This window comes from Papio anubis, chromosome 17, assembly GCF_008728515.1.
Source record: "Papio anubis isolate 15944 chromosome 17, Panubis1.0, whole genome shotgun sequence".
Classification (NCBI taxonomy): domain Eukaryota; kingdom Metazoa; phylum Chordata; class Mammalia; order Primates; family Cercopithecidae; genus Papio; species Papio anubis.
In genome coordinates this window covers 40,751,713-40,765,834 of record NC_044992.1, presented here as the reverse complement: position 1 = coordinate 40,765,834, position 14,122 = coordinate 40,751,713, and the positions used below count along the sequence as shown (strand labels likewise).

Here is a 14,122-nt window from a genome sequence, read left to right as displayed (position 1 = left end):
ATTATCCATTAACTTCCTTTACTTTTTCATATGTAATGTTCTTATAGAATATGTTGCCCAGCCTGAATCTGTGACATTTTATGTAAATATATATTTGGGAGGAAAGTTTTATCTTTATGCCTTTTGGGTTTGGGGTACTAGCGAGGTGGCTCTGAATTCTTCCGTCTTCCGAAGAGTTGAAATCACTTCACTTCTTGCTACATATGCTATGAATTCTAATGCAAACATTAGTTTGACAAATTCAACTGGGAGTTATGTTTTCTTGCTGACAACAAAAATACCTGTGATGGTAGCTAACAACATGTTCTTCTCTGCCAGTCACTGGCTTGATAACTTGCATTATAACCTGCCTAATAAGTGCATTTTTTCATATAATTCTCTCCACCACCACCCTGAGAGGAAGGTAGAATGATGAATGCTCCTTTTACAAATAAGGAAACTGAAGCTTAGAGAAGTAAGCCAAATAAACCCTTTGTTTAGTAATCAGAGATAAGCTTGGTTCATTTTGAACCAGCCAGTACCTTCTCACATTTATCTATGATAGTGCTGACTAGACAGTAGCAATCTAAAATTCAAACTCAGTTCTCACATCTGGTCATCCATGGCCATGTATTCTCTCCCAAATGGAGGTATACATTGTCTTACTTATCCTACTTTCCCCTAACCACAACTTTTTAAAGTTCTCCTCATTTTCTGGAAACTTCAACTTGTCCTGGGCTTTATTCTCTGTGAAACCATTTACAAATGATTTATCTTCTGGTCTTCCTTGGCTGTAAGCCCTTTCTCCTACATCTCTTACATGCCATTTAACAATATTATTTCTCATAAAATTCCCCGTGCAGCCACATCGATATCTTTAGCCCCTACCAGTTCCTTTTTTGGTACTATCATTTGTAATTATATTACCATGATCTTATTTTTAAGAGCTTCCCAATCCACTAGAGCCATCGTCCATGAGGCAATGAGATCACATCAATTTTAATCATGATATTTTAAAAATCTGCCTTTTGAAGTTTTCATATCCATGTCGGACAAAGCCTAGCCTAGATTTTTTTTTTTTTTTTTTTTTTTTTTTTTACCCTGCTACCATTGTTTCTAAGATAAGATACCCACTTTTTTCCTAGAGTTACTGTCCTTTCCACATCACTAAGCCTTTGGTTAGAATTAAATTTAAATAAACAGACCCCCATCACTTTCTCCTGGAAAGGATATAATTGATATGCCAATAAAGGAATTTGTCTAACCACAAAATACAGATGAGTAAGAATTGCATCCACTTCTTCAGCAGCTCTTAAAGATCTGCTCTATCCCACAAATATACATACAATTATATATACCATTTTCATATCAGAGTTTCAGTGTAAAAAGACCTTTGGTGCTTAAAGACAGCTAGTGAGTTCTAAATGGGTAAGGTACTTATCCAGGAAAATTTAACATCAGTTATCCAATAAAAATCAGCACCATGGCAACACATTTAGATGACAAAATCAATCTACCTTTTTCCTTTCTTTCCACCTTCTGCATATGGAGTAAGATCATCTGACATTTAAGATCCTCCTGTAAGTTACATTTCCTTCTACCTCCCTTTTCATGCTAGCTCATATCCTACCACTTCCATAAAGTCTTGTGTGACCAACCCAACTTCTTACTCTCATTAAAACATTAATGCCAAGATGATTGATTTGCTAATTAATCATTTCTTAACATTGATTCCATTATTATCTCAAATAGTTATTTAAATCAGTTACTGCCATTTAACTTCTGGGTATCTATATTTTCTCCCAAATATATCATAAATTTTTTGAAGGAACATTGAAGCCTCAAACATAAAAGGTTTCAGAACATAGCAATGTGGACATGCTGTGAATAGCAATGATTAAATAAAGTCAACTAAATTTTGCAATCAGGTTCACAGGAAAATTTTAAAATAGAGAAGTGATAAGATTTTAAATACCGAGCCAATTCACATTTCTTATTATTTCAACTTATTTTAATGGTCATAAAAACATAACTGAAAATTAGTTTTAGTAACAGATTCTTTGGATAGCAAAGTTATTTTTCATCATGGGCCTTCTCACATTCCTCCAACTTGTATCATAGCAACTTTTGGTGAATTCCACCTAAACACATTTTTTGGTAAGCAAGGGTACTCTTCGTTCAATTCAAATCAGCCAGCACTGTCATGGATGACCCCAAGGATACAAAATGAAAATACAAAAGCATATTTATCATAAGGAGCTCTTAATCTAAGGGCTAATATCTATAGTATATTTGTCTTACTATTCCTTACAAGGAAAGCAATATTAATATTACAGGCAAGGTTCAGATCCTAAAATAAATATAAGTAAGGTGCTTAAGAAGCCAAATAAAGAGAGATTTCACAGTTAGCTAAAGAGATCAAGAGGAATTTAATGAAAGAGATAGTATTGGAACCACAGAGGTTAAAAGCAGGGGTTGAGGCTTCTTAGGCAAGTGGGGTGAAGGGTATATTGTGGCCAAAGCACAGATCCCAGGAAAAGGTGAGATGCATTCAGGTTTTTTGTTTGTTTTTTAAAGTTTACACTCTCGCTGGGAATAAAAGGTGTGTACAAAGTATAATGTAAATGTCTCTGGAAAGGAGAATTGGTGCTGTATTACAAGGGCTATGAATGCCAGGCTGAAGCATTTATACCTGATTTATAAGCAAGTATGAGTTTTATTAGCTTATATTTATTTCATGGGAAATATGGAAACTTCAATGTAGATACACCTATAGCTTTGAGTTGGATGTCTTCCGATTGTCCATTTGGATCCATCTTTACCTTGCTTAGGGGCTTGGAGGCTGGCTTGCATGGACTGATTCAGTAAGCTCCTTTGGCTTCTGCCTTCTTTCCATAAGAGGGGAGGAAAGGAGTACAGTCAGGGCCTTGTTCCCCAGCTCCATCCTTAGGGGTTGCCCTGAGCTGGTTGCTTCCCTCACTGAAGGTCAGGTGTTCCTCTCCATGGTTGGTTCATTTGGTCTCCAGGTTCTGGTCCTCACTCCCTCTCCTCACCCCTTCCAGACCTGGGGTGGTTACAAATGATCCCTCTATGAGGGATCCTCATGACTCACCATGTTCCATGTCTCCTGCTGAGACTCTCCCTGATATAAGCCCCAGGTATCTAGAAATCAAAAGGAAGTTGGTGACAACAGTAGTTTTAGCCTCTACTGGGCAAAATTTCAAACAAGAAACCTGAACATATGGGGGAAAGGTTGCTTCTTTGAGATAACCTATGTAGGTCCACAGTCTGCTGATGGTCAGTTTCTTCTCTTTTTTGCTTCTCTCTCTTTCTCTGTCTCTCTTTTTAAAGACGGGGTCTTATTATGTTGCTCAGCCTGGTCTTGAACTCCTGGCTTCAAGTAATCCTCTCGCTTTAGCCTCCTGAGTAGCTGGGATTGCAGGTGCAAGCCACTGCACCCTGCTTCTTTTGACTTCTTATATTCCTGACTGTGCCATTAGGCTAAGGTCACATTATTTCTACCACCTATCTCCTCCCTAGAGGTTTCAAGATCTTCTATACTTTGTATCAGGAACAGGTTGTATTCCAAAAACTTGTACTGGATGTCCGTGAAAGTCTGTCAATTCATTAGGGAAATGTAAATCAAAATCACAATGAGAGATCGCTTCACAACCATTAGGATGGCTATTTCAAAATAAATAACAACAACAACAAAAAAACCCCACCAAGTTTCTGTGAGGATATGGAAAGATTGGAATACTTGTGTATTGCTGATGGGAATGTAAAATCGTATAGCTACTGTGGAAAAAAGTGTGACAATCCTCAAAAAGTTAAACATAGATATGCCCCAGTAAGTCCACTCCTTGCTATACACCCAGAAAAACTGGAAGCAGGGGACTCAAACAGTTCATTGTATACCAATTTTCATTGCAGCATTATTCACAAAAATCAAAAGCTGGATGCAACCCAAATGTCTTATCGACAGAAGAACAGACAAACACAATGTGGTATATACATACAATGGAGTATTATTGAGCCTTAAAATTGAATTAAATTCTGATAGATGCTCCAACATGGATGGACCTTGAAAACGTTATGCTCAGTGAAATAAGCCAGACATTAAAAAGATAAATATTATGTAATTCTACGTCTATGAGGTACTTAGAGCCGGCAAATTCATAGAAACAGAACGTAGGACAGAGGTTACCAGGGGCTAGGGGGATGGAAAAAGGGGAGTTCTTGTTTACTGGGTACAGAGTTTCAAGTTGGGATGACAAAAAAGTGACAAAAATGCATAGTTGTGATGGCTGCACAATAGCCTGAATGTACTCAATGTCACTGAACCATCCACTTTAAAACAGTAAAAGAAAAAAATGGCTGTCAAATATTCTGCAGCAGAGACCAAACACAGGACCCAAATGAAGAACTACCAGTAGTTTAGAACTCCTAGAAACAATGAGATGATACTGAGGGTGGAGAGGAACTTAGACTCCAGCACTGGACTGGAAGTGCCAGGAGTTGGCTTCCAAAGGTACTGTCACAAATCTAAGCTGCTGTGAATCTGTGATTAGATTCATTTTAATCGTTTCCCTGTTGTACAGAAAAAAGGCTGTTTCTGACTATAATTTTACAAAAATGCCAAAAAGTTTTAAAAATAATTTGTTGATTTGTGGTTAGTAAACCAGTACCATTTTTATGTTCACATCTATTATTTTAGTTTTTTTCTTTTCTTTTTTTTTTTTTTGTGGCACTGCAACAAATTACCCCATAATTACTGGCTCAAGTTAACTCAAATTTATTATCTTATATTTGGAGAGTTAGAAATCTGAAATCAGTTTTGCTGGGCTAAAATTAAGGTGTCAGTAGGGCTGTATTCTTTCTGGAAGTTCCAAGGAAGAATCTGTTTCTTTGCGCTTTGCAGCTTCTAGAGGCCTCCTTGGCTCGTGGCCCTGCGTCACTCCGACCTTTGCTTCCATCCTCACGTCTCTGTTCTCTGATTCGGACTCTCCTGCTTCTGTCTTTTCCTTTTAAGGACTCTGTGATTACAAGGGGTTTACCTGGATAGTCCAGGGTAACCTTCCAGTTTTAAAATCCTCTATTTAATCATATCTTCAGGATACCTTCTGCTACATAAAGCGACACACTTAGAAGTCCTGTGGTTAAGATGTGGACATTTTTGGGAGGGGACATTCTTCTATCTACCACATTTAACAACTCCAAATATATTTTGAAATGAAATGGAAAGAGAGGTTAGAACATAAGTATTTTTCAGATTACCAAATTAATGCAAGTCTGTTTGTGCAAATCTGGAAACTTTAGAAAAGAAAAAATAAAACAGTATTATCCTTCATCCCAGTCTCTTTTTTAGATCCTACCGTTTATACCTAACATATGATAAGGAATTGTCATGTCATTAACTACCTTTTATACTCAGATCCTACCTTTCATACTTAACATATGATCCTACTTTTATACTTAACATATGATAAGTATGTTTAGATCTTACCTTTTATACTTAACATATGATAGATCCTACCTTTTATACTTAACATACAATAAGGAACTGTCATGTCATTAACTACTGAGGTGTCTATTCTATTAAATGAGTTAAAAGATGAGAAAAGTTGGCAGGACTAATTTTTGGTTAAAATGGTAGAATCGGTGAGTGGATTTTAGTCTCAGTTTTAATATGTTTTTTCTCCTTTTAGGTATTTTAGATCAGCAGATAGGTTTCTATGTGCCATATTTCCTTCCTGAAAGCTAAATTCACAACCTTTCAATGCCCACCTATATCAAATGCTCAAAGCAAGTATCTATATTCCAAAATAATTTATTGAAGTTATCCATATTTTACTCTGTGGTAACCTTCCCATCCTGTATTTCATTTTCAAATTACCAAGATTCTCACTTATGTGACTAGTACACTAAAATTAAAACACAAACACACTGCTTACACTCACTTTGGTCTGAGCAAAAAGACATGAAAGGTGAAACTTTTGTGAAATTTTACAAGTTCAATGGCTAACAAGCATCTCGATCTTTAAAACAGTCAGTGAGGCTTAACTCAGTGTAAAACATCATTTATATCATAATCAAACTTCTTCATATATGGAGACTTTAAACAACCTGAAACTACAAAGAATTATCTCCCCATCTTCCTCCTTCTTGATTCTTGAGTTAATTTAGTAGCTTTAACTAGAATGGATTAATTAGCTCCAAACAATGTAGCAATTGGACATTAAATTTAATGGCGTCAAAGGCTGGGGATTGGTTCCAAGGTAGGTGTCTTATATTTACATACAACCCAGCCTTAAAGGCGTGCCATTTGTAAAAATACAATTACAAATTTAATATCCATTATGCAAAGTGTTTGGGATCATAAGTGTTTCAAATTTTATTAATTTTGGATATTTTCATATATATATAATGAGATTTTTGGGGATGGAACCCAAGTCGAAACAAAAAAATTCATGTATGCTTCATATACATTATGTCTCATGTACATAGCCTGAAGGTAATTATATACAATATTTTAAATAACTTTTTGCATGAAACACAGTTTGAACTACATTTTGACTGCAACCTGTCACATGAGGCTAAAAGGTGACATAAGTCTCATTTTTAAGTAAAAATGAATATTTTCTATTACATTCAAGGCACAGTGCATAGAATGAGAAGGTTACTGCAGAATAAGGAATAACTATTAATCCTTGTTATTCTTGTACTGAGGTTGAATGTTAGTCTTAAACTATGGTAAGAAAAGCCCTTTTTCCTTCATTTGAGCCCAATGTCAGGTCAAATACATTAAAATAAACATAGTAACACAAGTCAGGGGCTTCCAGAGAGCTGCATCACAGTTTTGTGCATAAGATACACTTGAACACCAGAAAGAATAATGCTTGTGGATACAAATGCAACACAAAACACATAGTTACTGGGCTGCATTTCACCTACTGACACCCAGCTGGGTTCAGACTTCAAAATGTGACATCTTGCCCAAATTCTACAAAACTACAGAACTTGCCCAAATTCTACAAAAATTCTACAGGGTGATTTTCAAATCAGTTAAGTTGGGTATTTCTTTAAGGGAAAACAAAATTCAGAACAGTGATTTGAATTCTCACTTTCAAAACAAGTTTCCAACCCATTAAACATCACCTTCAAAAATGTGATGCAAACATGATTTACTTATTGTCTATCAAATTAAGGCATTTCATTACCAATTAGTTTATCACGACCAACTATATTTTATTTTCTACCTTTCACAAATGCAAAAGGAACCATCAGACAGTTCTCAGCTCTTCAAACCACTGACAACAAAAATTGTGCCAGATATAAATATTTACATCGTGAAAAGTAAATGTTGCCAAGATTCCAAACTCCAATGCATTTGAAAATTGGTTTGGATCAGGTATACTTTACTGAATTGGAAAGATACAAAATCATCTGTTTAAAAAAAAACCCAAATTATAACATGTGAGTGATTTTTACCGCCAGACTATCTCCCAATCTCTTCTTTCCCAATACATTTTAGGGAGAAGCTGTGTTGACTTTTATTTTTTGGTTTCTTTCACATCAACATTTTTCCTTTAAGACATTCTGATGGAAAGCAAAAATTATATATCCATTGTTTGTGTTAGTTTGACACATTTTCCATCTCAATTCCAATCTATACTTTATCTAAAAACCCTTCAAATGCTTGCCATAACTCTCAGGCAAAGGATTCAGCTCCTGAACACTGCCTCAGGACCTGCCTTCTACTGTCCTCTCCAGCCTACCATCTTGCAAGTCCCTCTTCGCTATCTGTGTTCAGCCTTGCTGGCTACCTTTCAGCTGAATTCTGGAACTCAGGCACCAAACTCCATTCTGAGTCTTGGGCTTTTTCCTCCCTGCTTTTCCTTTTGCCTAGAATGCAGTTATCTCCTACATCACCCTCTCCAAGAAAGGAATGATGACTGAATATTTATTCATAACTGCAATGTTCCCTTCTTAAATACTGACCAGTGAACTCACACGTGTTCATGACTTTAAATAAATAATTCACCTTTTAAAAGAGAAATGTACTTAGAAGCCATGACAAGTTCCTTGCAGGATTTATAAAAATAAAACTGTAAATGGAACAATAATTAGGATAACATAGTTTTATATGGAATAGGAGCAATAAACCAAATGACCTATATATGACCTTTCCACAAAAGTGCTTCTCAATTCATATTTAAAACAGTACACAAATACTGCATAACTAAATGGTATGGGCCACATGCAATGTCTTTTAAAACCTGACTTGTGACCTGAGTCAAAGTCACTTACAGCTTTTGGATGAGTCATTAGGGGTGTGTGTGTCTGTGACAGTTACATGGTACAAGAAAATATATTTCAATATATCAGAAGGGGAAAAAATTAATGTACAAACTTCATGGTATTTATACTGAACAGACTGTGCAAAGGAAGACAGAACAGAGCCCAATGAGTCCAAACCCTAAAATATCAGCTGCTGGTATTAACAAAAGCTGTCAATAATTTTAACCTCAATTTTTTGCACACAAATTTTCCATTTCTCTTGAGTTAACAGCTAAATTACCTTTGAACACAACTTTCTGCATGTGCATTTCTTTTCTACCCTTAACATGTACTCAACAGTAAAAGATAGCCAAGTAGACATGAACCAGCAAGAGAAATGCTAAGATTCCAGTGATGAGAAGACCCAATGGGCAACTAACTGTGCTCTTCCACAAATTAAGGAGGAGCTCGCTATGGGGGGAGGAGAGCGAGGGAGGGATTCAGGTGTGAGAATCACAAAGCCCAGCTCAGCATTTCTGTGCAGGAGCTAGGATTCTTAGCAAGCAAGATGCCCCTAGGAAGATTAATTATTGATTTTTATATAAATCATCTAAGGTGATTCTTGTTTTTTTCCTCCCAGGATGATAAACGTCTGATTTTATTTTTGTTAATTGGTTTTCCCACTTCACTAAGGTTAAAAGAAAGCCTAGTAAAGCAGTTTCTTAGAGGAAAGATTTTCCCAGCATGATAGGCAGGGGTGGCCACTATCTTTCTGTCCTTTATGGGGGTACCAAGGTTGTCTGATAAGAGTTCAGGCAACCTCCAGGAGGTACAGGGTAATTAGAAGCACAAAAGTGTGACTAGGGTAAAAAAGCACAATGTAGACGTTTTTCTAATGGCAGCAGGTCTGAAGTCTGTGGTATTCCTAGGTGGGAGGACAAACTCATCACAGAGACTGAAGCCTTGAGGCTCAGCCTTCAGAATCAAGATGGCCCCATCTTCAGGTTAACCATGGAAGCAATATGGTGGCTTACCTTCCTGCCCCCCGTGTTGATGCGAAGGGGTGTCAGAAAGGGGTCGAAGATCATGTGACTGGTCTCTATGTTGACTGGCGACTGCCGTTTCCCCACAGAGCAAAGATTCCAAGCTGAGTTCACCAATCCCCAGAAAGAAGGAACTAGAAACAAAAAGAAATTGTAGAATTAGGCTGAGTAGCAGGTTGGGGAAACAACATAAACAAACAGAGCTATGTACAAAAGTGGTAAAATGGAAGAGAACCACCAAATCTTCCCACCCATGGAGATACTTGGGGGTTGCTACGGTATTTTCCTGGCCTGAATCTTGGTCCACTTCTCTAAGTCCTACCTTCATGATCTCTTGTCATCAGATTTTCTTGTTTGAGGCCTACTCATCCTGTAGTTTCTGTGTTGAGTGCAGTCATCATTACCACTTTAATGCTAACATCGTTGTTCAGGTCATATCATCTTTGCGATATGCCTGAGGTAGTACAAATATTCAGCAATTCCCTTGAGTTGATGCTCTGCTTTTCCTATCTGGCAAGAATGATGTGAAAATCAACCTTATCCTATTTAGAAGTTTTTCAAGGAAAGCGTCATTCAGTATACACAGTTTTTCTTTGGACTGTCAAGACTAAACTGAGGGAGTGACTTATTTTATGAGCTCTCTAATCAGTGTCAGACAAGAGCTTGGCAACTTGACTTCATCTTTGTTTAGTTCAACACTGTGTCATCAACCTAATGTACCTGTAGATAAAGAATTGGTGTTCATTTGATAGCTAGAAAAATGACATCGAGAGCTAAGCACAAATACCCAAAGGAAACCATCCACTCATTTTCAGTGTCACATTAAAACATCTATTAGAATAAATTTCTGTAGCAGTTTCCAGTTCTATTTCTATTTAAGAAAGTTTTCAGGGCAAGGGTGGGAAGCCAGCCTACTAATTTTATATCAGTGAAGATCAAAACTATACTTTCAGCCTTTCCCTGCCCCTCTCAGTACTTCCATTGAGTCTCTGGATCCATGTGTCCTTCAAATTCCCCTGAGATTATATGACCATTCATTCATTCACCCATAGTACACACAGTGAATTCCTATTTTGCATCACACCCTGGGTTAGGCTGAATCTCGAGGAAGGCAGGTAAGTACAAGAATAACGAACACACTGGGGAGGTTCACTAGTGTGAGGTTGAGTATGTTACGAGACTCTGGATGAGGGGAAGCCAACCCTGCCATGGTAGAGGGGAGGCAGGGAGTGACTCCTGGAGAAGATGAGCCTAACAATCACATTAGCTTTCTTAAATGAATCTGTCCTCTTAGAAACTCAAGTTTAATTAAACTCAAATTGAATAAAGGCTTTAACTTACAGTAGCCATCATTCTTGCCTATAGCATAGATGGAGAAAACTAAGGCAAAAGAGGAGTTTGGCAGACACTTGCCAAAGATACTCAAATTCTATGACTCTCTTATTTGTTATAGGCAACTGTAACAGACATGGGAGGAGAACTAAAAATAAGTTCCTTGGCCTAGACAAACACTTCAACATCAAAATAAGATGGGTCTCATTTTAAAATATGACAAATATCTAATTTGGTTTCATCCATGCCCACAAGCCTCTGGTAGACCATTTCCTTTAGTTTAAGGAGTTTGAATTGGCTTTTCAGTCATTAATGACTTTCAAAATGGTAGCAATGGCCTGAGTTACAGAGGGAGAAAGAGAAGGAGGAGGAAGAGGAGAAATATTGACACATGTGCATGTGCTTCCTCAGCACTGTCATTTCTTATCATTGCTTAAAATATGTTATCATTACAAGTTATTCCACCTTTAGAAGGTACCATATCCTAGAAAGACTACAATATTTAAGAAAGTTCTTGCATTATGAATGCACTTATATTATAAATATAAACTTGTCTTTTCTAAACTACTCTTTTAAAAAAAACACTGACTTGATCTTGTATTTATTTATCCCTCAATCATCTCAAATTATGAAAATAAAACCTTCATTAGGGCATCTTCCTAGCAGTCTTTCTCAGTAACCCACACACAAGTGGCAAATGTGAGCATGCCAGGGATACAGTCATGGCACGTCCACAAGTGAACTGAGTGGCCCTTGGTAAGTCATGTGTCCCTTGGACCTGACTCATTCTTCATGGTTCCTGTGGTAGGCCGAATAACAGCTCCCCACCAATGATGTTTACATCTTAATACTCAGAACCTGTGAATATACTAGCTTAGATGGTAAAGGGTATTTTGCAGATGTAATTAAGGGTCTTGGGATGGAGAGATTATCTATGATTATCTGGGTGGGCCCAATGTAATCACAAAAGTCCTTATAAGAGAAAGGTAGGAGGGTCAGAGATATAGAGTAAAGATATATGGATGGAAACAGAGACCTGCCAGGAGAGAAGATAATACTCTGCTGACTTTGAAGATACAGGAAGGGGACATGAACCAAGGAATGCAGGTGGCCTCTAGAAGCTGGAAAAGGCAAGACAATGGATTCTCCACCTAGAGCCTCCTGCTGTAAGGAATACAGGCCTGCTGATACCATGATGTTTAACCCCTTAAGAATATATATATGCCTATATATACATACATATACATATACTTTTGACCTCCAGAAACAGAAGATAAATGTCTGCTGTTTTATGCTGTGCAGTTGTGATAATTTGTTATAGCACTAATAGAAAAGTAATACAGCACCTCTTTACCTTTAAAACTCTGTGAGACAATAACCTCTTTGACAATGAAGACATCTATGATGCTTGCGGGGCTCTCCCTAGAAGGCAGCTGCATAATTAAAGTAGTTACAGCTGGTGCACATTGCATTTCATCTACTCCCATGAAAAGCATTAACAAAAATAATTCCAAGCCCATAAATGGATTGTAAGACTGCTATTATGTGGCAACATGGGTGGGCAGCTGCTGCTGTACTTCACTAATAAACGTCATGCCCAAAAAGTACCCCCACAAAAACACAAACAGCAAAAACTTTATGCGAACATCTGCCTTCTCTTTTATTGGGCATGGAATTCTTTATGACAAACAGTTTCAGGGTTTTATATCCCCACTTCACGATCAAAGCCTGTGTCTCTGATGCTAATCACCTGCTTAGCCAATCGAGGAACAACGGAGAAACACTCTCCCCTGCCCAGCTGTGTCTCTCATTGGATCCAGTCCTGAACGGGTATCTAAGTTTATTTACCCCTGGATTGCTGATTTTAAATCAGCTATGAATTAATAGCTTTTCAGAAATAGAAGCCACCTTAGAGTTTGTCTGACTTAAATTCATTACATGGATTTAAGGCCATACAGGTAAGGAGTAAAGTCCTCCACTCTAGGTCACACAGCCAGGTAGAGGCGAGGAAGGACAGAGTAAAGAACAGAACTCAAGATTTCCAGTGCTACTGAGCCTCTGCTGCTCTAAACCCCTTCTTCTCCAGCAGGCTCTATACATGAGCAGATCATTGCAGGAAATTTCAGTTAATTGTTGCCAAGACCCCTGTAAGACTTTTGCCATCATTTCTCTTTTGGTAAATCAAGAGTAACATTAGTGCCAATTTTCCAGTTAAAATAAATTTCAAGTGCAAAGGTTGGAATCAAACTGCTTTGAAAGTCAACTATTCTGAATACACTTAGGATTTTAAAGTAGCCATACAACCATGGGGTAATATACACAGAATGGCCTGGGTGTGAAAATACTTCAATTCAGGCAATGTGTTTGGGTCCCATCTGCAGGCCTCTGAGGAGACCCGATGGGGATGATTGCACACAAAGAGCTGCTCCAGGGATAGTTTCTGGGGTCAGCTGCACTGAGTAAGCTTTTAGTGCAGAAAAAAATGAGAAGTCTTTGCTGTTAGAAGCAGTGTTAAGTGTTGGGACAGTAATTAAGGTATTGAAGCTAGTCCAGGGAACTCAAGCGCCAAATGGACCAGACTAGGTCTGCAAATGTGGCATAATCTAGATTCTCGGGAAATGGTTTAGAATGAAGGCTGTGAAAACAGGAGGGCATGAAGTGCCCGTGCCTATTGGGGCATAGGAGTCAGATGGCTCACTTTACATGCAGAGCAAGAATGGGTGTATGAATGAAGGCTTCAGTATTTAGAGTGAGAAACTCGCCCTGTGGGTTTGCACAGAACTCTCACTTATATCCAAGGTTCTGATACTTAACTACCCTTCATAGTGTTATCCTTCAGGAGTAAAAGTGGCTTATATAACGCTGTCACCTTTAGGAATAAAAGTGACCTTTAGGAGTAAAAGTGGCTTATATAATGCTGTGGCAGCACTGCTTCTATTTCCAAGCTAAGAGAAATATTGTTGAATTCTTTCTCTTAGTTTCCATGGCTATCCTCCCAAATCAGATTTTTAAACTTTTATTTTTAAAGCGTCCATTATTATGGCTTATTAGCTAATGCTGTGTCTTTTGTTTACTTGATCAATACAACTTATTGTTGACAGAAAATGTAAATAAAGCAAAATAAAGAATCACTCTAATTAATGGACAACCAGTCTGATGATGTTTGAATTCCATCATCCCTGGCATCCTTGTTGTACAATCTTCTAATTTACATATAAACTAGAACACAAAACAGACCTGAATATTTTTGCAAATTAATTTTCACACAGCCTAAACCATGGAACTTAACTGCTGCATCACAGCGACGTGTTATCTTGCCAAAATATTTCCCAATGGCACTACTGCCATTCTTATCATAAATTACAAATCCCAAACGTTCTCTTGGCTCTGGGTCCAGTGAGTTATGAAAGATGCTCAGTGACTCTGTGATTTCAACTGCTTAAATCACGAGCCTTGGCAAACCCAAAGCAAAACTTCTCAGCTGCTTG

At 37.7% G+C, this 14,122-nt stretch overlaps 1 protein-coding gene across 1 annotated transcript in view; it reads right to left on the bottom strand.

Annotated features, from left to right (window-relative positions):
* CA10 (carbonic anhydrase 10) overlaps positions 1-14,122 on the bottom strand; it is a 524,630-nt gene that overhangs the window by 293,282 nt on the left and 217,226 nt on the right. The window contains exon 4 of the mRNA XM_009190286.4: positions 9,294-9,436. Coding sequence (XP_009188550.1) covers positions 9,294-9,436 — 143 coding nt within the window. The remainder of the gene's footprint in view (positions 1-9,293; positions 9,437-14,122) is intronic.